General features: G+C 33.8%; 2 protein-coding genes across 2 annotated transcripts in view; one reads left to right on the forward strand and one right to left on the reverse strand.

Moving 5' to 3' along the window:
* INTS12 (integrator complex subunit 12) overlaps nucleotides 1-26,473 on the forward strand; it is a 41,050-nt gene extending 14,577 nt beyond the window's left edge. The window contains exons 4-7 of the mRNA XM_022567074.2: nucleotides 277-464; nucleotides 2,169-2,328; nucleotides 7,050-7,196; nucleotides 10,445-26,473. Coding sequence (XP_022422782.1) covers nucleotides 277-464; nucleotides 2,169-2,328; nucleotides 7,050-7,196; nucleotides 10,445-11,029 — 1,080 coding nt within the window. The 3' untranslated portion in view covers nucleotides 11,030-26,473. The remainder of the gene's footprint in view (nucleotides 1-276; nucleotides 465-2,168; nucleotides 2,329-7,049; nucleotides 7,197-10,444) is intronic.
* ARHGEF38 (Rho guanine nucleotide exchange factor 38) overlaps nucleotides 16,660-26,516 on the reverse strand; it is a 154,922-nt gene continuing 145,065 nt past the window's right edge. The window contains exon 14 of the mRNA XM_022567071.3: nucleotides 16,660-17,863. Coding sequence (XP_022422779.2) covers nucleotides 17,678-17,863 — 186 coding nt within the window. The 3' untranslated portion in view covers nucleotides 16,660-17,677. The remainder of the gene's footprint in view (nucleotides 17,864-26,516) is intronic.

Genomic DNA, 26,516 nt, shown 5'->3' on the forward strand with positions numbered 1-26,516 from the left:
AAAGAGAAATACAGATGCATGCTAAACTGTTCTGATTTATTTATTTCTACCTTGTTGGAGTCTTTTAACATACTGATTATGAATTTATTATAAATGTTCTCCAGGTCTTTAGTAGGTACATCTCTCCCTAACTATGTGAAAATATCTGTTGAGTGGACTTGGTCATTGCACACTGTCTATCTTATCTTGTGATAGATGTGATAGATGTCTATCACATCTCTCAGTGATTTAAAGTTTATTCTAACGTGTTACTTTCTGATTGGGTGCTTTTTATAGATGAAATCAGACATCACTGAAGGAGTTGATATTCCAAAGAAACCTAGATTGGAGAAACCAGAGACACGGTCCTCTCCCATTACTGTCCAAACCAGCAAGGATTTAGCTATGACTGACCTTTCCAGCTTTGAGGAGACCAGTGCTGATGATTTTGCCATGGAGATGGGATTGGCCTGTGTTGTTTGTAGGTTAGTTGTACCTTGCCACAGATTCTTTTGTGTCTTTGTAAAGCGCAAACAACTTAAAAAAAAAAAAAAAGACCAATTGTTGGGTGTTTTTTTTTATTTTGTTTTTATAATTTGGAGGTGGGTAGGAGATAATTAGATCGATAAGTAGATAAACCTCCCATATGGCAATTTAGTGTCTTAAAAATTGTCAAAATTTTATATTCTTGACAGGCATCTTTAATCAGCTATGTTGTAGTAATATTTTCTGTGTTCTTGGCTTCTAGAGGGAAAGCAATTATTGCTTTATTTTTTAGTGAGAAAGAGTCTGTTCAGCAGACTTAATTATTTTCATCTTTCTTTTTTTTTTTTTTTTTTTGCGGTATGCGGGCCTCTCACTGTGTGGCCTCTCCCGTTGCGGAGCACAGGCTCTGGACGCGCAGGCTCAGCGGCCATGGCTCACGGGCCTAGCCGCTCCGCGGCATGTGGGATCTTCCCTGACCGGGGCACGAACCCGTGTCCCCTGCATCGGCAGGCGGACTCTCAACCACTGCACCACCAGGGAAGCCCCTCATCTTTCTGTTTAAGAGGACTATGTTGCTTTTTTTTTCCTGAAGTGTTGATAGTATTTATAAAGTAAATGGTTATATATCATTTTCTAAAATACCATTAAATCTTTTCCTAAGGATAATGGAAATGAAATTAATGGATCATGTAGGTTATTCTGAGTGTTGTTTTGAAACGTGGATTCATAATTATAAAAACATAGATAATTCTGCTTAGTAGAAGATGCATCTTAAAAATCAGAATAATTAGATTTTAAACTCCTTGATGCCAGGAGCTATGTCTTTAATTGTTAATGACTTTCATTGCCTAGCACAACAGAAGAAATTACCACCTTTGTTGCTGTTTTCTTCATGAAAATGTTAAATTCTGGTGCATTGGGACTGAGTGCGTACCTATAAACTTTTGTGAACCTTATAGAGAATCAGTTAATGTACTTCTGAATAGGATCATTTCGTTAGAGCTTCATTGTTTTAACATATATTTGTTTATTTCAACTTTTATCTACTATAAGAGTTATCATTTTTATATAAAGAAGTAAATGGTAAAGTAATAAGGGGGAAAGGACTAGTAATTGTAACCCTCCGTAAGGAGACTCGTTATGATAGTCTAAGGCTGTTGCTGTTGGAATTTATACTTTTTTGATACACATATTACTGCATTCTATTTAGTTGATTAAGACATTTATTTATTGAACACCCTGTGTCTGCACAGTAATGTGCTAGGCCCTATAGTTAATTAGGTCCAGTTTCTAACTTTAGGCAACTCAAATATTAATGAAGAAGATAGAACAATATGTAGGCAGCAAATATAAAGGAATTTAATAGAGGTACAAAGAAGATGTTATGAGACTGTTGGAGGACTAGCCAAAGTCTACTATGTACCTTCTGGGAGAAAGAAAAAAATTCCAATGAGAAATGACAAGGAGAATATAGCCAAATTTAGTCTTTAAGTCATCTTATACATTTCTTAATGGCTGAGCATAACCTTTAAAAGAAATGAATTGTTTGTGCAGGCTACAATGTTGGGATTCGTTACTTTGCTCTTTGGCTTTTCTGGGGTTTTTACCCTCTTTAATTTATCAAACTTTACCAGAACAACCCTAAAATGGCTTTAAATTGTTGCATTCAAATAAATGTAATATTTAATGGTATACTTTCTTAGGCAAATGACAGTGGCATCTGGTAATCAATTAGTAGAATGTCAGGAATGCCATAATCTCTACCACCAAGATTGCCATAAGCCGCAGGTGACAGACAAAGAAGTGAACGACCCTCGCCTTGTGTGGTATTGTGCCCGATGTACCAGACAAATGAAAAGAATGGTAGGAATCATTTTTCTCTATTTTAAACAATCTCTGTCAATTTTTTTGTTGATATGTGCTTTTTAAGATAAAAATTTGAACATTTATGTTATTGAAAAAAAATCATATAAGCTGATGATTTAAATGTTTGTGTATATGTGTGATTTTTGTGTCTATGCCTAAATGGACCAGACCATGTATATGCATTTTTCTCTGCTCAGCTTTTAACTTGTTCTATTATAAAAATCAGAATTGGAGACCCACAAAATATAAATTTCCTTACTGGTATGTCAGTGTATTTATAAACATTTAGAAATACTACAAAGCACTGTGGGAAGTGGTGAGATACAAAGCCCCAGACTGCTGAGTCTGGTAAGGAAATATTAGAAATATCTATTCCTGAGTGAGTGTAAACCACCAAACTTACAAACTGTGTACAGAGGCAGTATTTGTATGTGCATATCTGTCTTTCCTCCTGTGTTTCTCTCTCTGTTCCTCAGTCTTTCCTTCTCATTGTCTTCAAGTGACCATTTATCCCATATTCCCCAGTACTTTCTCAGTTTACTGCTCACAAACATAACTGTCTTTAATTTCGTACTGAAACATGTTTTCATTTGTTATATTGGATAGTTTTCTAACTTATTTAAATAGTAGATGGATGAATGTTATCATCTTCCTTTTAAAGAAATCAAGTTGTTATTTACTTCGGTGACTTGTTTGCTTCCCACATCCGCCCTCCCCTGCCTTAGATTAGGGACTCTCTTTTTGTTTTTTTTTTTTAATTTTATTTTTTATTGAAGTATAGTTGATTTATGTTATGTTAGTTGCTGGTATACAACAAAGTGATTCAGGATATTGACTATCCCTGTGCTATACAGTAGGACCTTGTTTACTCATTCTGTATATAATAGTTTCCATATGCTAATTCCAAACTTCCAATCCATCCCTCCCCCACCTCTCCCACCTCCTTGGTAACCACAAGTCTGTTTTCTGTGAGTCTGTTTCTGTTTCATAAATAAGTTCAGTTGTGTCACATTTTAGATTCCACATATGATATCATATTGTGTTTGTCTTTTTCTTTCACTTAGTATGATAATCTCTAGGTCTATCCGTGTTGCCACAAATGGCATTATTTCATTCTTTTTATGGCTGAGGAATATTCCATTGTATAAATATACCACATCTTCTTTATCCATTCATCTGTCAGTGGACATTTAGGTTGCTTCCATGTCTTGGCTATTGTAAATAGTGCTGCTGTGAACATAGTGAGTGCATGTATCATTTCGAATTGTAGTTTTCTCCGGAAGATTAGGGACTCTTGATAGAAGAGTTCTCATATTGTTAACGAAGTGAGTTTCTACATAAATTTTTCTGACCAAATATATCTTTTTAAAGTTAGAAGTACTTAGTTAAAAGTAAAAAAAAAAAAAAAAATCAAGATACCTACTTTACTTTTTAATCACTCAAATCAGAAATAGATTATGTTTTATTCCTATGAAAAGTAGTAACATTTCAGTAGTATTTATACTTCCTGTTTGTAATGGGAAATTTCTTTGACATGATACAATTGTTTTCTGCTCAGTCTGATTTTTATTTAGTTTATTACTTAAACTAGCCCCCCAGGACCTCAACCAAAGTAATTACGGGTGAGCACAACAGTGCATTCCAGTGCCTTGACACAAGTAGTCACTAAGAATTGGTAGTCAAAATAAATAATTTGTGACAGTAATCTTTCTTTAGTATAGCTTCAAAGTTTATTATTATTTTATTGTAAGTCTCTTAATAAAGTAAGTACCGTTCTCTCCTAAGTTTTTACTCCCTTACATTTTGTGACTTAGTTTACACCAGGTCTATATTTATAGTTCTAACCCTCTTCCTGGAATGAATTTTGGCAGCTGACCAGATATCCTACAGTTACTTTAAGTTCAATGTTTTTAAAATTAAAATTGTTTTCTTCTCCACTCAATTTTTCCTCAGTTGCCTGAACTAGAAAACATTATCCTTGATGCCTCTCTTAATTCCACATCCCTTTGTTTACCAAACTTGTTAATTCTACCTCTTATGTATTTCACAAATCTGTTCATTTCACTTTTGTTACCCTGTCCCACAAACCCCTCATTTCTTGTCTATTGCTTTAGCTCCTTCAGTCCACTTTACACACTGCAGTTAGAATATTCTTCTAAAGTAATTATCTAACTTTATCTGTTTAAGTGTGCCCAGTGGCTCTCAATTACCTATATAATGAAGTTTTCCTTGTTAGGGTGGCTGTATGGACCTTCTCTCTTTGACCCAACTCTACCTTTGTATCCTTCTCTCCCACCACTTCATCATATATACCCACATACTGTGGCCATGCCAGACCAAATGGTTCATTCCCTGAGTATGTGGTGAACTTTTCGTGTTCCCATATGTCCTGCTTCTCAGCTTCTCCTCATCTGGGATACCTTTTATTCTTTATCAACTTTGCAAATTAAATGTCTAATTAATTTGTCATTAAGACCTAGTCTCATTCACTGGCAAAGCACCAGAGCAAAGCTCAGGACTGGACACATCCCACATTCTGTTGTTCTCATTTTAAGATACATAAATGGAGGAAATATAGATTTGCACCAGAAATCAGCAGTCAGTAAGTTCAGTCTGTATGTCCAAGAGTCAAGTGCTGAATAAGGGGCCATGACTAATGTCAGAACATGATTAGATACACCAAGAGTGGACCTGGAGAAATACCAAAAGATGTGATCTGAAGTGAGCCTGAAGATTAGGATCCGGTAAACACAATGTTCAGTGAGAGAAAGAAATTTGGAAATGATGGGGATGCTAAATCCAGTCATTCTTACTATAATTGCTTTCAGTGAGGTTCTCATATATATGTGCATTGGTTATTGGTCCAAGATATCTCAAGGATACCATAAATAACATCTTATATCCCCTTTCTCCTTGCATTAATTTCTTAACTAGGGCAGGTTCTGCAGTACACATTATTATAGGAAGACGGGAAGACAGAGTTAAGAATGGTGGGTGGCAGGGTCCAAGATTATTCTTTTGTTTTGTAATTTTCTGTCTACCAGGTAATGGGTTTTGCCCCAGCACTAGGTGAGAGACTCATGACTTACTGCAGTGGTTCTCAATCTAAGGTGGTAACACACTCCTACTCAGCAGTAATAGAAATACATGGTATTTTTGATTGCTGCCATACTGGCAACTGTCGCCTTGAGTGGTGAAAGTCATATATTCTGCACTATGTGAGTCAGTCACCCAATGAAAAATTATAGTGCCTTTGTTGAGCAACACTGAGTCAGTGATAATATCCTAGTTCCCTAAACTAGTATTACCAGCGAAGGACAAAGGGTTTTGGGTATTTCTTACTCCGCTTCTAAGATGGCTAGGTGAAATAGAGGAAGCAGAAAAAGATCCAAACATGATATCTAGGCAGAGGTTCTTTCTGGGCTTCACTGTAATGAATCTTCATCTGCTAAAGCATACAAGTTAGGTGGGTCTTCAGAGTCTAACCACATCTACTGATGTGCATAGAGGGAAGTCTAAGATTGAAAGCCATGGGTATGGAACCATGTATTTCTGATTTACTCTGAAGGCTACATTTTCATAACGTGGTTTGCAGTAGAGGGTAAGATAATCTTTCTTGGTCATAAGAGATATTTTTATCATAGATATCTAACAGCATCCTTAATAATATTCTTGATCTGAGTGTTGCTTTATAAGTGATGTCTGAAATTAGGTGTACTTTCATGTGGAAAGTATGTAATATAAAAAATGGGATGAATTGAGACTTAAGGCTGAAAATTATATTGTATGGCAAACCATAGCACAAGAAAGTCTAAACAGAGATAAAACAGCTGCATTCAAATTTCCAGAAATGAGAACACATTATTAATAAATTTTCTGGTATTGTCTTGCATGGCCTTATTAGGATTGTCAAGGACAATGGAATGGCTGGGAGCATCTTTACCCATCCCGTAGAGATGGGTTCTTTCAGATTCAGTTTTCTTACCTTTTGTAAATAATGATAATGAATAAATAGTAACTATTATTGTCTGCACTTAATATGTGCCAGACACTATGTAAAGGCTTACATAATCACAATTCATTCTCATAACCCACCTTTGAAACAAGATATTATCCCCATTTTGCAAATGAAAATGAAACTTTTAGAGATTTACATATTTTACTTGAGGTAACATAGCTAGGGAAGTAGTTGAGCTGGGTTTTGATTCTAGTTCTGTTTGACTCCAAAGACTGTCCTCTCAAACACTGCACTATACTGTTTATATAGTTAATATTATCTAGCTGGAGAACACTAAAGAACAAACTGAAAAATGATTAGAGTTCACAAGAGAGTTTAGTAAAGTACCTAATATAAAATAAAGGAAAAGTCAATTTTTGGTCAAAATAAAACTGAAAATGCTTATGTGATTTTTTTTTCTTTTTCTTTTTATCAATTTGGTTTTGTTAAAATGACATTTAATTAACCCTAATCTGGATAATTTTTAAAGTTTTGTATTATCTTTACTGTTTAGAAACTAATAAAATCTATAAAACCATTAATTAATATGATGATACAAATAATTTGTTGAAGAATCTATATTTTCAGTGTCATCACAATATTTTTTTAATGTTCATCTGTATTTCAATTCAATGAGGAGTCCTGTGATAGATTTTATTGTCTTTCTGTGCATTTAACTAAGATTTTGTAGCTAATTTAATCTTAACACTGATTTTTGCAGGCTCAAAAAACTCAGAAACCACCACAGAAACCAGCTCCCACAGTTGTTTCTGTAGCTCCAGCTGTTAAAGATCCATTGGTTAAGAAACCAGAAACTAAACTCAAGCAAGAGTTAACTTTTCTAGCATTTAAGAGATCAGAAGTCAAGGTATAGTATATTCCATTTTTATCTAAGATTGGATTTAAATTTAGTTGACTTAATAGTTACTTGGGAAAAAAAATAATGTGAAACTTTGTATACTAAATGGCCATATGTTGGAAATTAAGACTACATTAAGACTATATTACTATTAACATTAAGTAGAAAGAGAACATTTATGTAATTATTTAATCTTGAGCTCTGCTATTTCTCCTTTTATGGTGATTAGGAACTGTTTGTGAGCATTCCAAGATAACATTCTTTACCATTCCTATGTAGTCAGCCACTTCTCTCCAATTGGGAATTTGGTTTAAATCTTAAATACCTTTGTCCTCAGTAGCAGTAGTTTTGCTCCTCACATTACTTGTGCTGATTGGCCCCATAGCTTTTTTCTTCCTGCTTATTGGCTATTGAAGTTTTCTTCTTTGTCTTATTTTTTTCTATTATTATCATGAATTTTCCCCATGAATTGGCCCTCTCTTATACTAAGGAGCCAGATTATCTAGTGAGAGTATCACCTTTCTCATTCCTAGATTTTCATCCTTGATATCATGCTACATTATTATAAATATTCTGGCATTTTGATATCATGGAATAAAATATTTTTCTAATCTAATTTTATAACAAAAAGAATGCTTTTATTGAGTTTCACATTCCAATTTTAAGCAGAAGATGGAATTTTAAAGATGGAAGAAAAAAATGTTAGCCCCAAATTCTCAAAGATTAACCCCAGAAAATTCTAAAGCTGTTACCTTGTCCAAGTGGGTGTAAGTAGCCAAGAACATTGGTTTGATGATAAAGAATATGAGTATAAAGTACTCTGAGAAGGATACTGATAATTTTATTTGCAGATCGTTTTTAATTTAATTTACCAGGGAAGAGCTGATATCCAAGGGATATCCATTATTGATTTGTCACATAGAAACTTGGTGAGCTAGAATAGAAGTAAGAATAACTTATTGAAAGTAATTAGAGTTGCTATATTCTATACTTAAATCACTTTTAGGTAGCTTTTTATACTAACCTGTTACTACTAAAGTTTATTTTTAGGAAACCAATATGAAATTATTTTACAGCAAATAAATTAAGGCCTTGGCTGTCATGTTTGTTCTGATTAAGAAGAGGTTTTGATGTTTTTATGATAAAATACAATAAATTTTTACTATGAAAAAAATTGTTCCCATTTATATATAAAAAGCAATTTAAAAATAGCTTTCTAACTAGGATAATAGGCAAGAAAATATTTTTAGTTGAGAACAATTGTGAAATTTATTTTCTGCACTGGAATAGTAAGAAATTACTTGGTCTCCGTTGTTTGTGTTATTTTACTTTTGTGCATCCTGATAGTATTATAAGCCATCTGTCATTCAGTTGAAAAGCAATACCAGTAACAGCAAACCATTAAAATAAAATGCCATACACACAGAACTTGCTTTGTACTTCATAAGTGTTGCTCTTTTTGATTACTTTAGATGGGTTTTCTTTTGTGAAGTTTGTTGAAAGATCATTTAGCCATATAGCAGGCAGTTTTATGTTTAATATAAAGAAAAGGAAAAAATCAGATCTTTCATCACTGAAAATTAAAAGTTTGCTACACCTGTGTCCTTTTGCTTCCTTGACTAACTTTTTTTCATTACCTGTATGCATATCTCTAGGAACTTGTAATTGATGTAAAGTTTATCTTCTTTGCATAACCTTATGAGATAGTCATTGTATGATGTTACTGTAAAAAATCCTATCGGGGCTTCCCTGGTGGCGCAGTGGTTGAGAGTCCGCCTGCCAATGCAAGGGTCACGGGTTCGTGCCCTGGTCTGGGAAGATCCCACATGCCGTGGAGCGGCTGGGCCCGTGAGCCATGGCCGCTTAGCCTGTGCATCCGGAGCCTGTGCTTTGCAACGGGAGAGGCCGCAACAGTGAGAGGCCCGCGTATGGCAAAAAAAAAAAAAAAAAAAACCTATCGTTTTTCGGAGTATGTGAACAATAATCTGGACCCTCCTCTGATAAAGACCTCAGAGCACTCTATTTACATTATTTTTCACATTGGTTTAAAATGTTTAATGCAGACAATATTGACGGCTACTTTGTAAGAACTAAAAACGTTTTTCTCAACTCATTCAGAGTTCAGTTCTAAAATATAACTGAGTATATTTTAAGCATGATAACTACCATATTTTAAAGTAAGATACTATTTGTAAGACTTTACCTTTTACGTATTTAGCACTTTTGTGAATCTCAAGAATATGAAGGTAGAAAAAGTGCCAGTGAAAAATTCAGTCCATAATTAATTTGAACAAAGTGCATTTTTCCCTAAACGTTAAGGTGAAAAAAATTGTTCTCATATGAATAAGAACAATATTTATGTAGCGACATTGGTATCACTGTTAGCTTTTGACTGGCCAAGGAACTTAATTAGAGAAATTGAAGTGTTATACCTTTAAGAAATACATCTGGGAGTGAGTCAGGCATACCCAAAATGTCACTATGCAGCTTATGAGGCAGTTGATTAAAAATGTTATACAGAAGCAGGGATCTCTTTGTGATAGTTTCAATGGAAACATGGACAAATTGTGAAAATAAAGTCATGAGACCTTCTTAGTATATTTCGACCTTTAGAGTTGTACAATTCCAAGTAGTTAACATGGTGTATCTGTATATATTTTGCAATGCAGTAGCTATTTGCTTAAAATTTGGGGGGGATTTTTAAAAATAGGTTGAAAATCTTACGTATTCACTCAATATTTATTGAGTGAACCTCTTCATCTCAGACATCTCCTACATATCCTGGGCGTGAGCATTTTTGTCCATTAAGAGTGGATTCTGTTTTTGAAATGATCCACAAGTCATTTGGAGCAAAGCCTAAAGAATTAGATGTTTTACTGAGCTAAATAGTAACCTTTTTGGGTGAAAAACAAGTTAAAGCATTAAATCTGATTTTCTGATATGGCTTGTAACCGAATCTAGGAGCAGTCCTCAAAAAGGAATTCCCATATATTTTTTTCTGCAGTGATTAGAAGAAGAATATGACATCCCATAATTTCTGCTTTATAAATGGTAGCACCCATTAGCTATGGATAGGTTTTCTTGTATGTGTTTTTTCAGATCAGTTTAGCAGAACTTAATTTTGGTGCTATGCTTTAAATTTCCCAGATCATTATTTTTGTATAAAAAGTCTTAACCATTAAACTTGTTATATGTTTAAGAATATTATATTAGGTGTTAATTACACTTGGCTCTAATATTTATATTATGTTTTTTAGGCACCCACGGTTGTTTCAGGAAATTCTTCTAGTACCAGTGTTTCCTCTTCAGCAACTAGTGGCCTAATTGGATGGGCAGCTTTTGCAGCCAAAACTTCTTCTGCTGGTCCATCCACAGCAAAATTGAGTTCAACAACCCAAAACAATAGCGGGAAACCTGCTACCTCATCAGCTAACCAGAAGCCCGTGGGTTTGACTGGTCTGGCAACATCATCCAAAGGTGGAATAGGTTCCAAAATAGGTTCCAGTAACAGCACTTCACCCACTGTACCACTGAAACCACCTCCACCTCTAACTTTGGGCAAAACTGGCCTTAGTCGCTCAGTTAGTTGTGACAATGTTAGCAAAGTAGGTCTTCCCAGTCCAAGTAGTTTGGTTCCAGGAAGCAGCAGCCAACTAAGTGGGAATGGAAATAGTGGGACATCAGGGCCTAGTGGAAGTACCACTAACAAAACCACTTCAGAATCAAGCAGCTCTCCCTCAGCATCCCTTAAAGGTCCAACTTCACAAGAATCACAACTCAATGCCATGAAGCGATTACAGATGGTCAAGAAGAAGGCTGCCCAAAAGAAACTCAAGAAGTAATGTGGCCAAGTAGGTTTTTATATCATATTACCCTAAAGATTAAAATCTTATTATTAAGACGTAAACTGTAGTATACTATAATTTAATAAAAATCTTCATAATGAAATTTATTATTTCTTACCTTAAAATGCTAATTAGTAGTTAATGAAACTTGGAAATGTTTATTTTAAATCTGTTTAGCATTTTTATTTTGACAGTTTTCATAGTATGTGAAAACAATGATTAGAATGACTAATTCTTGATGAAAACTTCTGGAATCCCAGAAGACTGATAGCATGTGTGAATTTTTTTAAAAAATTCATCTTCTGGCAAAGTCCCAATAATTGATCCTGCTGAATAAGATGCCTTACAAAGAGCCAGGGATGACCCAAGTTTTCTACTCCCCGCCCTGCCATAGTCTGGATATTCATTGGCAGTCCCAGCCTCATTTCAATTGATTCTCCCTCTCCTCCCAAATATTTCATCTCCCCATTTTCAAAATTAATTTTTCATAATTGATTTCTCATATCCCTGTATTATGTTTTTACCTTTTTGTCACCTCATATCAGTTATTTAGGGATTTATCTCTTCCGATAGATTGTGAACCCCCATGCCCTTTCAGTGCAATAGTTTTCTCACATTTCCCAGTTTCATCACATTGCCAGTGTAACATATGCACATAGTATATGCTTAATAAATGTTGACTTTTGATTTTTCCTGGTTACACACATTCCTGAGAATTCTTGAGGAAAATACCCATTCCAAGAGTCTTTGTGGATGGATAATTTCTGATTTGTTTACATACTGATAGCATCTTCCTGTACCATGAAAAAAAGGCGATTTTATTTTTACTGCCCAAAATATTACAGCAATTTACCTAATTTTAGTTAACTTTGTATAAAAGAAGCTCCCATATAATGATTAAGTCTTGAGATTCTTTTGAAGTGTGTGTGTGTACATTAAGTCAGAAAGTATGAAGGGTCTGAGTTGTTGACTTTTTGCAAGCTAGCAAATTATCCTGCTCTTGTTTTACATACATACTCTGACAGAAGACATGAGGCTTTCTGGATCAGAGCAATAGCAAAATGTAGCAGCCATTTTTATATATTTTATACTTCATGAATACCTCATTTCATCCAGAAACTAGAAGTCCAGCAAATTCCTACATTCACTAGACTGAGCAGCCTTGTTCTTTCAGCTTTGATGTATGCAACTAACACTTCACTATAAACCTCTAATCTCAAACCCTTTCCCTTAATTCCTATATTTTCCTCATGTTATTATTCTAAAATATATTGATAAATGATTTCTGTGAATTTAAAGCTTTTTAAAGTAAACTTGGTCTTTTTTAAGGAAAGATATTTTAAGCTGCTTTGTTAAATAATGGCACTAAATTATTCATGGTAAATTACGATTCAATATTGAAATAATCCATTGCTTACAAAGTGGAGTAAACATCTATTTACATGTTTAAAATCTGCCTGCAGATGTTTTTGTTTTGAGAAACTCAGATTTCTGTGGAATAAATATCAATTTGTCATCAACTCCAAGTCCCCTTTAGTGTCAAAAGACCAAAAAAAAATGTATATTCATCATTATTTGCTTATAGTTCAAGGCCAGTTTGGACTAAACTGGATAAAACAACAGTGTGACACAAGTTCATCTCAACAACTATAACAGTTAATATAACCTCAGTACCTACAAGAAATTAAAGCAATAATGCAGACAGTTGTACATTGGCAATTGGCACCTGTAATGGAAAATTTTATCCCATCATAGTCAAAACATCTGCTGAATAGAGTTGAAAAGAGAAGCAATTATTTTACTTTCTATAGTATTTCAGAGAAGACTTTAGAAAACTTGTTTAGGAAGTAATTTAACTTTTATTGAGCATGGCTCTTTGTATAGATTATATATGTGTATAAATATATATTTAGAATCTTCACATATGTGTAGGATGCATACATCTAGTAATGTATAACTCACTCAGTTTGGTATTTTATAGAGGTATATTTGGTATTAGAGTTTATCCTCAAGTAGCTCTTAGACCTTGATTTTACCATATCATTAAGTGAGCTACAAGGCTTTTTAACTGAGCATGTGATGAAAGTGGCCAGCTTTATATTAATAATATTTATCACTTCTTTTATTCTGTTATGTATCGTTTGTTTTTCCCATCGAATTTAAATTGTGTGACGGCAAGGATTTTGTTTGTCTTGCACACCATGGTATTCCCACTGCAGCTTTTGGTTCAGTGAATGAATAGACAGATATATAGTTGAGCCAAAAAGCAAGCTTTTAGGATTGTAAGTTCAAATCCCATTTTAGTAGAAATTTGGTCAATATCACTTTTCTGTTTTGTATATCGTGCTTTCCATTAGATTATTTAATCAGATAATTTAGTGACTTAAAGAAAACGTTAAAAGAACACTGGCTTAAAGTCAGAAGACCTGTTTTTGAATCCCAGTCCCTCCATGTATTAGCTGTGTGATCTTGGTTTCCTCCTGTATGATGATAATGAATGAGATCAAATGAAAGACCTCTAATATTCAAAGGTTAGGTGATTCTGACTCTTAACAAGGATGTGGTAGTACTGTTTATTAGTAACAGATTATAAACTGTGATGACCATAGGTTATATAGGAAATACATCATTTTATAGAAATACACTTGGTGCAATAATTATAAAAATTATATAAGCAAGTAGAGAAAGCCATACATTTACATACCATAATATTATTTCTTTAAAGTAAGATAAGCTGTATTTAATTAAGAATACATTCCCTAGATTTTTGAACAAGAACATCTTGTTCTGGTATATACTAAAATGACTTATTTTCCTGAAAAATTAAAGCAAATTTTGTCTGTATCTAGAGTGTAATATTGTGTGTGCAGTAACTGGCTTACAGAGACTCAGCTTGAATTCCTGGAGTAAAGATTTTTATATTGGAATAATCTTGTAGATCACAGAGAATTTAATGACTGGCTTTTTATATATATACTATTTAGTATATATAAGAGGAGGGAGATAATTTAAAAAATTTTTTAAATAGACTTTAAAAATAGTATCATTCCATAAGTAGTAGGATATCTCGAGAGTATAAAGTCTAGTGTCCTTCCAATCAATCAAATTTAATTCCTTCCTCATCAACTATAATGTAAACTTATATGCCTAATTTAGCTTAAATTTTGTGAGGTTTTTAGATGTATTCAGTATTGAACGGTGCACTGAGTGCCTTAAGAAACTGTAGTTATGACAAACAGGATTTAAATAAAGTGGTTTTGCCATCTTAGAATATGAAGATTTCCTCTCTTTACTCACAGAACTTTGAGAGGTTTTTGCAATTGACAAAAGTCCAAGAAGTTTATGGAAAAGTGAAGAGTTTTTAATTCCATGTTTACTAATTTTTGTAAATCATCTAAATATTCATCACAAATAGTGACAAGCATCTCTAAAAGTCCAAGTTATAGTTTAGGGAAGATACGGAATATACCAGCACTTAAAAGTGTTCCATGCAATGCTGCATTTATATGATTAACAATGTGCATTATATCTCTTCTGCACAATTCCTCCTTCATAGAATTTTTATACTAAGACCAGATATTTTTCTAAAATATAAGGAATGTTCATATAGTGGCCTTGTGACTTTTTCACATGACTTAAGCACCCATGTTAACTTTGTATTACTGTTTTTTTATAATTTCTAAACTTTATTATGTGTATAGTTTAAGGCATCTGTATTTAAAAATAAATACTAAATAAAATGTATATATACACCTGTTTATTTGTTTTGTGAAGAAAACTAGCCACAAAAATTTCCCCTTCATTCTTGGTAAAAATACCTATTTCAGAGAATTCTATACTATAAAATAACATATAATTTTAAAGATATAAAGAAAGAATATATAATTATATTAGCATACCTTGCCTAAATTGTAATGATGGCACCAACAGTTTTATCTTTTTAAACTTCTTGAAGACTTATATACATCATAACTGTCTTGGGATTTTATTTCCCTTAGACCCAACAAAATAATTCCTGACCTCAAAATTACAGTTACTTGATTTGAAATAACATACTTAGAAAACAAGTGTATCGCATAATGTTTAAAAAAAAAAAGCCTAAATGGCATATGAAATGTAGGTTGTATTTTTAAAATAGCAACAATGTAATGGATGTTCTGCACAATAGTGGGGGACTGCAGAAGGTGGCTTCATTACAACTCTTGCTCAGCAACTAACTGCAGCTATGATTTTAGTGGTGTGGTGTCTTGTAAGGTCAGACTGGAAGCATCAATCCTAAGACCACACAGGTAGACAAAACTTCTCATATACATCTAGTCACTTATATCAGCCAGAAAAGCAGATATGTGTTACTTTTATAATGCTTCATTTTGGGGGTGGTGGGGGGAGTTTTTAGGTCACAACTAATTTAAATTATATAAAAATTCCCCACGGGTTGGGTATATTCATAGTTGGCACAAGTTAAAAGACAAAAAGTCCCTGTATGTCCAGTCTTCTTTTGGTACCCAACTCAAAAAAATATTTTATGTATAAAACAGCTATACCCCAATTAAAAAAAAGTTTTAAAAATAAAAGAAATATGCCTCCTTCTGTAGTGAAGACAGCCACTGGACATTTTGCTGGCTCCAATATGGGGCCTTTCCATGGGTGATATTCAAAATACTTAACAATAAGCATGGTAACATAAATTAATATATAAATCCAATATTTACATTTTTTTCTATTTTCTAAATCAATTAAATGATGTAGCATACAACTCACTAAGCAAAATAAATTGTGCAAATTATTCATCAAAAAAAAATTTATGCAGAAACATAAGTAGAACTTTATAAGTCCAGGTTTAAATTAAGAATTTTAGAAACAATATCATAAAATATAAATTTTTCTGTCATGTAAAGCCTTATCATGAATTTCTGTGGTTATACATGTCATATGTATGCTAAAGTCAACAGCTCTCTGAGAAGGAGCATTCTTCATTTGTTTTTCGTATTCCTCAGTAATATATGTAACGATATATATTATAGAGATCAAATCTTTGAAAGTAATTTTAATCTTAAAATTTAATGTTTTATATGGACAATGAAAATCCACCTTATTTTGGTGTTTAAAGGAAACCACCAAGTCAAATTTAATCTTTTTTCTGTTTCAAAGAAGCATCTTTAGTTCAATAAAATGTCTTGGGACAAAATATGCCTGAAATCTTAGGGGACAGTTCTGAGCTATTCCTAAATTAAAGTTCAGTGTTCCGGGACATTGTGTTACAGCAGATGTTATCCTCAATGCCTACCTGGTCTAAGTACAAATCAGCAACTAAAACTATTTACATCTTAGCTCAGAACATGGAACACACATTCCCCATTCATCATCTACATGATTGAGTGATCCAAAAATATTTTCTCATTAAAGTATCATTAGTGATCACGTAGGATAGTTTTTAAACAATTATACTTTCAAAAATGTTTAAGCAAAAAATAAAAATAATAAACCTAGGTGCTTCCTTTTCTCTAGGCTTATCATGGAAGTTCCTATAGCCCTTGATTTTGAAAAACTTCTCAATACTTAAATATGGACCTAAGAGGAAAATGGTCCTCATCAATGTTCATTACTTTTATCATTATGTTCTTTGCTCATAGTAAATGTATACCATGTAGTGGTTAGGGGTATGGACCACAGAACCAGACCTGGGTTTGAGTTTCAGCCCTACCACTTACTAGCAGTGTGACTTGGGCTAAATAGATTACTTCACCTCTTTAGGCAACAGTTTCCTCATAATGTTGTGAGTATCAAATAAGTTACCACATATAAAGTGTTTATAACAATGTCCGGCATGTGGTATGCATTCAGTAAATGTTATCACTATTATGTTATTCAGGTTTCTTTTTTTTTTTTTTTAAGTTCGAAACTTACATTAGAGAGAGGGTCCAGGGACTTCCCTGGTGGTCCAGTGGTTAAGACTCCACGCTTCCAATGCAGGGGCGTGGGTTTGATCCCTGGTTGGGGAGCTAAGATCCCACATGCCCTGTGGTGTGCCATGTGGCCAAAAAAAGAAAATAGAGGGTCCATATCAGACTTCTAGTTGACTGTTAATTAAGTATACAATTTCTATTCTTACGTCTCTTTAGTACACTCCCTGGCTCATGCATATGTGTATATAATCTATACCATATAGTACACATGTATGTGTGTAAACCATGTAATGTATATGGTATATATTTGTGTTTATGTATATATGTGCATGCGTGTGCAAAAGAGAGAATATGAAAAACAAAAACATTGAAGGCAAAATATATAATACAGAAAAATAAAATACAGTAAATTGAAAAAACCTTGTCCTTAAATCCAACCTTTCATGACGATAAAAAATACATTTACCCTTTCAGAAGATCACTTTTAAGTAGTTGATAGTTGGAGCTTTGACTGTTTGTTTTGCTATTTGTTCGTTTAGTGTTTCCTTCAACATGTATTCTTCATAATACATTTTGAAATAATCTTGTTTGGAAGTACAGTCTTCCTTAAAACCTGGTATGGTATCAGTTCATGTAGTTTGGAGGTTTCTTGATTTCTAGGTCAACATTTTGTAATGTCGGTTTTATGAGGTAGTCAGTCAACAACTTGCCAGAAAATAAAAGTCAAAGGCTTATTTTCTTAAGCATAAGTCATCTTCCCAAGGTAGTTAGCTGGAACATAGCCCTTCTGCCCTTGAACTTCAGCTAACCACCACTCTTTGTTGCCACTTAGGTCACAAAATCTAAGTATATGAACTCTTTGGTATTCCTGAAGGCTGAGTTCATGGTCACTCCGTGCCTGAAAGGCATGAACTGCATAGAAAATCTAGACACAGAAGCAAATGACATTATTAGAAGCAGAGCCTAAAAATTTAGACAAACATAATAAAGACTTCCAAGCTTTTAGAAGAAATGCTGAAGTTTTCTTATTTTTCCAAAGTCACTCCCCAACTCCTTTGTTGGATTTATTTTGCTAAAGTATGGCCCAAGATGAAAATAGAGTGAAATTGCCATTCTTATTGTTCTGTTGGGAGGAGTCTAAACTGTCCATTCTTGAAGGCAATTTGGCACTTTCTATTAGATTTTTTAAATGTTAACTTTTTGATTCAGAAATAGCTCTAAGAGTCTCTTCTATGAAATAGAAACATTGGCACAGATTATTGCATAATAATGTTACTGCAATACCGACTTACTTATAAGGTGAAAAGTGGGAGGGAAGTTGGAATAACACTAAAGGTTCAGCAAAAATTAAATTCTAGATACTTACATTAAGGAAATTTGTAGTCATAAAAATAGTGTTTTCTGAGACTAATAACACAGGAAAATTCTTATGATAAAGTGCTCAGCGCCCCCCCCAAAAGATACAGAATCAGATGTGCAATATGTGTCTAATATTGTTAGATGGTTTTCTTTGAGTAGTAGAATTAGAGGTGATTTTCATTTTTATTTGTTGACTCATTTTATAAACTTTTATAATGACAATGTATTAAATTTATAATTTTAAATTATTTGAGTGACCTAGAGAGACTAATAAAATATATTTCAGTCAAAAGAATTTTTCTTTAACCTCAAAAGAGTACTTCATAATTATTAGATGTATAGGAAGCCTCTAAATAAGTGATTAGTCCCTCCTCCACTAAAATCATAAGACTGTTAATAAAAATGTTCAGTTATGGTATAAAATTTAGCAATCAACTAACAACATTTACTCATTTATTTAATTAGAAGTTATTAAGTATCTATTAATAACCAGATATTATGTTATCAGAGAACTTATAACCCAGCTAGGAAAAAAAATGCCAATAAAAAGGAGCACATGCAAAAACAAAAAAACAAAACAAAAAACGCCCTACAAATGCAGGTGATATATATATCAGCTAATTGTGAGCTGTGTTTTGGAAGAAGTAACCTTTTACAGGTGACGAAGTTGATAAAGGGGTGGATATGTCTTATTCAAAGGTACAGAGATGAATACATGGAAACAGTATATGGGAAAGGCAAGCAGATTAACTTTCTCAAAATTGAAGGTCAATATAAAAAGGAAATTATGAGAAATAAGGTGACTCCGTTGAGCCTGAAAGAGACTGGGTAATGTGGAGGGGGGACTACAGTTGACCCCTGGACAACACCCAACTGAATGGGTCCACTTATAAGCAGATTTTTTTCAGTAAATTTTTGGAAAAATTTGGGGAGATTTGCAACTATTTGAAAAAAGTCACAGACGAACCACATAGTTTAGAAATATCAAAAAAATTAAGAAAAAGTAAGGTATATCATGAATGCTTAAAATATATATAGTAACTAGTCTACCCTTACTTGCATAGGCATAAGATGAGTGATATTTAACATAAAAAATAATGTGTTCGTTTTCTTACTGTTTTATAACTTTGCTTTCAAAGAATTATATTACTGTTCAGTATGCCTCTTCCTCATAATTGGAGAGACTGCATATCAGCCTATCATCACAGGTAAGTGGTTTTTTAAAAGTAAACAATGTTTCCAATATTGTACTATGAATATGGCTGTAATACTGTATGCCATAAAAATTTGATAATGATTCAGTCATTAGTGTATAGACTAGCCTACCAGGGAGCAATCATATTGATTACACTAGGCTACCATAAAGCAGTCCTATTGCTGCTGCTTTGTTTTCAATGCATGAATCATTATACCTGTAAATAAATATGAATTGCTTTTTCATATTATTTTTTCATTTCTGATGTCTAGTGTTAGCAATACATTTAACATCTACAGTGTTTTGTATCATATAATACAATATTGAAGTGGGTATTAAATGATTCATTTTGTAAACAGATGACATAAACTTATAGTATCAATAAATACAGTACAGTACTGTAAATGTATTCTTTTCCTTATGATTTTCTTAATAACCTTTTTTTCTAGCTTACTTTCTTGTATGTATATATAATACATAAACATACAATATATATGTTAATCAAGAATTTATATTATCAGTAAGGCTTCTGGTCAACAGTAGGCTATTAGTAGTTAGGTTTTGGGGGAGTCAAAATTTTTTGTAGATTTTCAGCTGCCCAGGGGGTCAGCACACCTCACCCCCGAGTTGTTCACTGTATAAGTACAGTGTAAGCTATTCTTCAGATCTTGGACTATTTAGCTTTTGATGGTATTCTGATACCACTGACTTATATATCATCTCATCAACTCTAGCATGAGCTCCACCTCAGAGAGAGGAACCACATTTCAACTTTGTTCCATTGACCACATCTGGTATACAGTAGGAATTCGAATATATGTTTTGATTTTAAAGTAAGGCTGAAGGGCTTGGATATCATACAAGAACATTCAAGAGATCATCTTGTGTCATACAAAACAGATTGGTGGACATGGGTTATTTTGTAATTTTAAAAAGTAAAGAGAAAACAAAAAGGGAGATGCCATAAATTCTTGAGCAATGGAGTGGTAGCAATAATGACCACCTTTTATAACTCTCATAACAGTTTACATGTCAAATGTGCTTTATCCTCAACAACCCTGTGAGCTGTGACTTAAAGAAGTAAAAAGCTCATAATCATAGAGCTAGTTGGTACTGCTAGGACCATATCTTCTAACTCCAAATCCTGTGCTTGGTCCATTTCTCATAGTACTTTAGGAACCAACTCTTGTTCTAGCAAGGATGTGCAGAGTGTATTCTTGTGGAAAGGGACTGGAATCTCTAATATGTTTTGTTTAGAAAGTGAAGACATTGAATATATCCACAAGAACAGAGTGGAGGATTTGGTTTGCAAAAGCTTTCAGGAATATCATGTATCATAACACAGCTTCTGAAATAATCTTAAGAGCCCACATTAGCAGTTGCTAGCCATCTTTTGCAATTTTTATACATAATGTATATACTTTATCAGTGCAGCTATAGATTTTTTAGCAGGTCAAATTACCTGCTAATATATGATTCCTAAATATCTGTGGTGGTCTTTCAATTTGGCACATATACTCTCAAGGGCAATATAAAATCTTCCACCTAGATCTGTTTGGTATGAAATTATGGCAAAGCTTATATTTTAAACGCTCAATATAGATTCTCATAAAATTGTAAACTTAAAGTACAAAATTATAATATATACTTTCAATATTTTAGATGATCATAGTCCAAAATTAATTTAGGATGAGGATTTTTCGGGTTTTATATATGTTTGTGCTTCCACTTAAGATAGATACTCAAAATGGAAGTAAGTCTGCTTTTAAAGAGACGGTAGTCAATCACGTTAGACTACAGGTTAGAAGTTTTCAATCTGTTATGGATTTAAGAGCTAAAGGTTTTCTCTCTTTTTTAAAAAAATATTTTAATTGTTCTAGGCTGTTGGACTTTCAGTGTTATTATGTTTTAGTCCAGACACATTAAAATTTTGTAAATTTAAAACATAATCATCTAATCCTTTTTTTCCAAACCTTGGCATTTATGAAAGTATATTTTATTAGTTGCTTCTTTGCAATCTGTAAAGCTCTGACGCATTTTATGGACAATATTTTATGACTACAACCCAGTTCTCCACAGCATTTACTCTTTTTAAATAACACTCTGTATTACCGTATTATTGACTCATACCCAATTTATTACCTACTGTTCATAACCACCAGCTCTTTCCTTGTGGTGCCATTGCCAGTTCAGCATTTCCTTATGCTATATTTGTGCATTTAATTATTCTCCCTTAGTGAGCCACATTACCTATCTTCACTGAATTTCATTTTATTGATTTCATCCCAGTTCTCCAGTTAGCAACAACAAAAATCATAATGTATTTTAATCTTTCTTTCCAAAACTAAAAAGCTACAAAACCAGCATTTACAGTATTATATCATATTAGCTCAGGAAGCCAGGATAGTTATATTGCATGAAAAATGCTCATTCTTCTCTCTTACCCACCAGGAGCAAGCTTTCTTGTTCTTTAGTTAACAATTAGGAATTGTTATTACACAAGTAATTTTTGTAAAAAACAATTTTAAATAAAGGTAAACACAAAGAAATTTACTAATTTTTATTAATACCTTGTTTTTCTTTTATCCTTTCTTCCTTTTCTTCCTCCACTTTTCTTTCTATCTACCTACCTACCTAAAGTGGTAATAAACATGTAATTATTGTACACATAACTTTTGCAACCTGCTTTTTCACTTCAAAATATATTTTAAAATCTTTTCATGTCAATAAATAGCTCTCTAAAGCATCATTTGATGACTACTTAAATATGTTACAGCCTGCTGACTTTTGAAGCACTTTAAAAATAATGACACACTAGATATATAGCATTATTGTCATAAGCAGCTGAAAAATGTATAGAGGAGGGACCGGACAATGAATCTAGAATTAGTGCAAAACAACTTTTTTGATGTCAAAAATTATGTTCTCAGTATTATTTATGTGAAAAAAGAAAAGAGCACTGATTCTCAGCCATTACTTCCCTCTAAAACTTGGTTTTAGCCATTATTAAACTTGGTCCTCTTCAAGAAGTACCAAAGATTATCACATTAGTCCAACATCCTGCTTGCCAAACAAGGCATCTTACATACTGTGGTAGGCAGAATTCTAAGGTGAACCCCAAGATTACCACCTCCTGCTGAACTTGTTCTGTATAATCCCCTCTGTGAATATGATGGGATTTCACTCTTGTGATTAGGTTACATTACATGGTAAAGGTAAAGGGATCTTACAATGGTGCCTAATAAGGTCCCTAATAAGTTGACTTTGAGTTAGATGAACACTATCCTGAGTGGGCCTGACATAATCAGGTGAGTCCTTTAAAAGAGAGTCCAGTCACCTCTGAAGGGAAAGATTTGAAATCAGAGAGATGCTCTCCTGCTGGCCTTGAGCAAGCCAACAGCCATGTCGTGAACTGCCTATAGGGACAGCCACGTGGCAAGGATCTGAGCACAGCCTCTGAGTGTTGACAGTGGTCCTTGGTTGATAGCCAACAAGAAAATGGAGACCTTGTTCCTACTGGAACAAGGAACTAAGTTTTGCCAACAACCGTGAGCTTGGAAGACAACCCTGGTTTTCAAAAAGAGGCACAGCCAAGCAAACGTCTAGATTTCAGTTCTCTGAGATTCCAAGCAGAGCACCCAGCTAAGCTGTTGCCTGTACTTCTGACCATGGAAACGGTGAGATAATAAATTTATGTTGTTTTAAGCTACTTAGTTTGTGACAATTTGTTATGCAGCATAGAAAACTAATAGAGATCATGCCATTATTATTTGATCAGAAGAGACCTGCAATTTGGGTTGCGTTATTTCAACTCAGAGCAAAGGTATAGGGGATTCTATGTGGCCGCAGATCCAAGCTGCATTTTCTAATCCAGCTATATTTGTAATAATGTTTAGATTTATATTCCTGACACCAGGGTCTGTTTTGAATTGGTTCGAAACTCAGAGGAGAAAGAAAACAAGTAGCACTTTATGGAGAGATATCATTAATATACTTTCTGTTTTGGGCAAAAGAAAATTATCTCATTACTTTTCCTCTCAGCAATGGAAACTTCTAATGGATCTAATTCTCATGATACATAATAGGTTTACTCAATTACTCTGCAGTAGCAGCTAGTAGGCACTAGATGCAATTTTAGACTATACAGTTCATGCTGAAAGAGCCTAAGTGAGGTGCTTAATCTAAAAGTCCCTGTAAAGCCAAGTAAAAACTAGAACTCAACATCAAGACAGCTTTAGGTCATCTTCACAAATTTGGTCCTCCAGTGTCTGTCCTAGGTTATTAAGATAACTTAGAAAGTTCTCTTAGTAACCTAGAAGTTATTAAAAGCCAGCCAGGACATTTAATCAAGTATATAGATTTCACTGATAAAAATTCATTTATCAGTTGGTATTATAACATTATATTGTCTTACAGAAACTCTGAATAAATTAAGAGAGTGGATGAGTAATAGAAAAACAGGGTTTTTGAAACTTCAAGACAGAAAAGTGGTAAGAACACATAGTAATGTATAAATGAGTTTAGAATCAGTAGTGACTGGGACAAAGTACTTGCAAATTATATATCTGATAAAGAACTCTATGCAGAGTATATAAAGAAGTCTTAAAACTGTATAATAAGAAGGGAAATGACCCAATTTTTTAAATGGGCAAATATTTGAAAAGACCTTTCACCAAAGGAGATGCAGGAATGGCCAATAAGAACATGAAAGATACTCAATAGCATTAGTCATTAGGGAAATGTAAATCAAAACTACAATGAGACACCACTTCACTTCCATTAAGATGGCTGTGATAAAAAAGACAGACAATAAGGCAAGGATGTGGAGAAACTGCAATTCACAATCCTCATATATTGCTGTTGGGTACATACAACGGGGCAGTCACTTTGAAAAACAGCTTAGCAGTTTTTAAAAAACTTAATCTTACCAATAAGCAATTCCACTCCTAGGGATCTACTCAAGAAAATGAAATTCACACAAAGACTTGCACACAAATGTTCATAGCAGCATTATTCATAATAGAAATTACCCCAGATGTCCATCAGTTGGTGAATGGATAAACAAAATATGCTATATTCATAGAGTAAAATACCGTTAGGCAATGAAAAGCAGCAAAATACATATACATACTACAACACGGATGAATCTCAAAAAACATGCTAAGTGAAGGAACTTGGCTGTAAAACACCACATATTGTATGATTCCATTAATACAAAAAATACAAAGAAGGCAAATCTATGGAGGAAAAAAGTGATTAAAGATTTCTTGGGGCTAAAAGTGAGAAAGAGGAGGAGCTGCAAATGGGTTCAAAGGATCTTTTAGGGTGAAGGAAATATTCTAAAGTTGGATTCAGGTAATGGTTGCAAAACCCTGTTAATATACTAAAAGTCAGTGAATTGTATACTTAAATTGCATAAATTGTATGGTATGTAAATAAGAACTTAATAAAACTATTTTTTAATGTATCAGTCATGAATTGGACAGCAATCAATGTATTGTTGAAAGAAGTTGAATAAAAATAGTTTTGAAGAGCAGTATGGCAAAGTATATCAAGACTTTATATATCCTTTGACACTCCAGTATTTTCAGGAACTTGCCCTACAGATATACTCATATATAAGTGTATAAAAATAGATGAACAAGGATCTGGCCTGAAATATTGTTTGAAATTTTAAAAGCCTCAAAATATTCTGAATGTCTATTATTATGGTAATAGTTACATAAATTATGATGTATCCAGATAATGAAATACTATGCAGAATTTTTAAGGAAGAAGGTAGATATTTAGGTACTGTTTTATCTAAGATATATTGTTAACTGAAAAAAATTAGGTACCACGTATATGTTCCCACTCGTCTAAGTATAAATTCACTCATGTAAATACAATATCTGAAAAGATATACCTGCATGTTGTCTCTGAAAAGTAGGGCTGAGGAGAGAATAAAGACCTTTACTATTAATTTACATATATCTTTCTACTGTTTTAACTTTCCATAAAGAACATGTATTAACCTTATTTTTAAAAAAGAAGTTAAAATTAATTAATAAAAAGCCACTAGGGGCTTCCCTGGTGGCTCAGTGGTTAAGAATCCGCCTACCAATGCAGGGGACACGGGTTCAAGCCCTGGAAGATCCCACAATCCCATGCACCACAACTACTGAGCCTGTGCTCTAGAGTCTGCGAGACACAACTACTGAGTCCATGTGCCATAACTACTGAAGCCCGCGTGCCTAGAGCCTGTGCTCTGCAACAAGCCCCCGCAATAAGAAACCTGCGCACCACAACGAAGAGTAGCCCCTGCTCGCCACAACTAGAGAAAGCCCACGGGCAGCAACGAAGACCCAATACAGATTTAAAAAAAGGCCACTAAGGAAAAAAAAGCAAGTTTAAAAAAGGAACCAGTTAGTTCGTCACCACTTGGGGATTAACATTTCTGAGGTAGCAAAAAGGAACCCTATATTATAGTTAACTTACCATTTTGGGAAAGGGTTATGCCAATAGCTTTTGCACTGGTTAAGTGAGAGAAAGGTAGCTTTTAAAAGTTTCAGTATATGTCAATAGTATATGTCATTATGCAAGAGATTAAAAGTGACTGATTCATAGATAGCGCAATGAAGATACTGCTCTCAGAGGAACTACGGTCAGTTTTCCACATGCTGCTGATGGTGGTGATCTGTTCAGTATTGAGCTGTTTTCCTCTCATGGGGGAAGTATAAAGAGACCATCTTCACTCTAAGTAGTAACAGCTACTATTTATTCAGTGCCTACTCTGTGCTGGGTACTTTACATATAAAATTATCTCTAATATCCACACATCAACTCTGCAAAGTAGGAATTATTGTCCTCTTTTCTTCATTTGAGGAAACAGGCTCAGAGAATTAAATTCCTTGCAAAAAGGTGCACAGAGACGAAGTGCTAGAGAGAAGTGCTACAGAGAAGCTGACACTTCCACCAAGTCTCACAGTAAGATAGAACATCTTTCACGATTCCAACAGCCAAGCGTCTTTACATCAGGTTCAAA

The sequence above is a fragment of the Delphinapterus leucas genome, chromosome 5, assembly GCF_059928025.1.
Source record: "Delphinapterus leucas isolate spDelLeu-1000000601 "Yukka" chromosome 5, BTC_Dleu_Yukka2, whole genome shotgun sequence".
NCBI classification, from domain to species: Eukaryota; Metazoa; Chordata; class Mammalia; order Artiodactyla; family Monodontidae; genus Delphinapterus; species Delphinapterus leucas.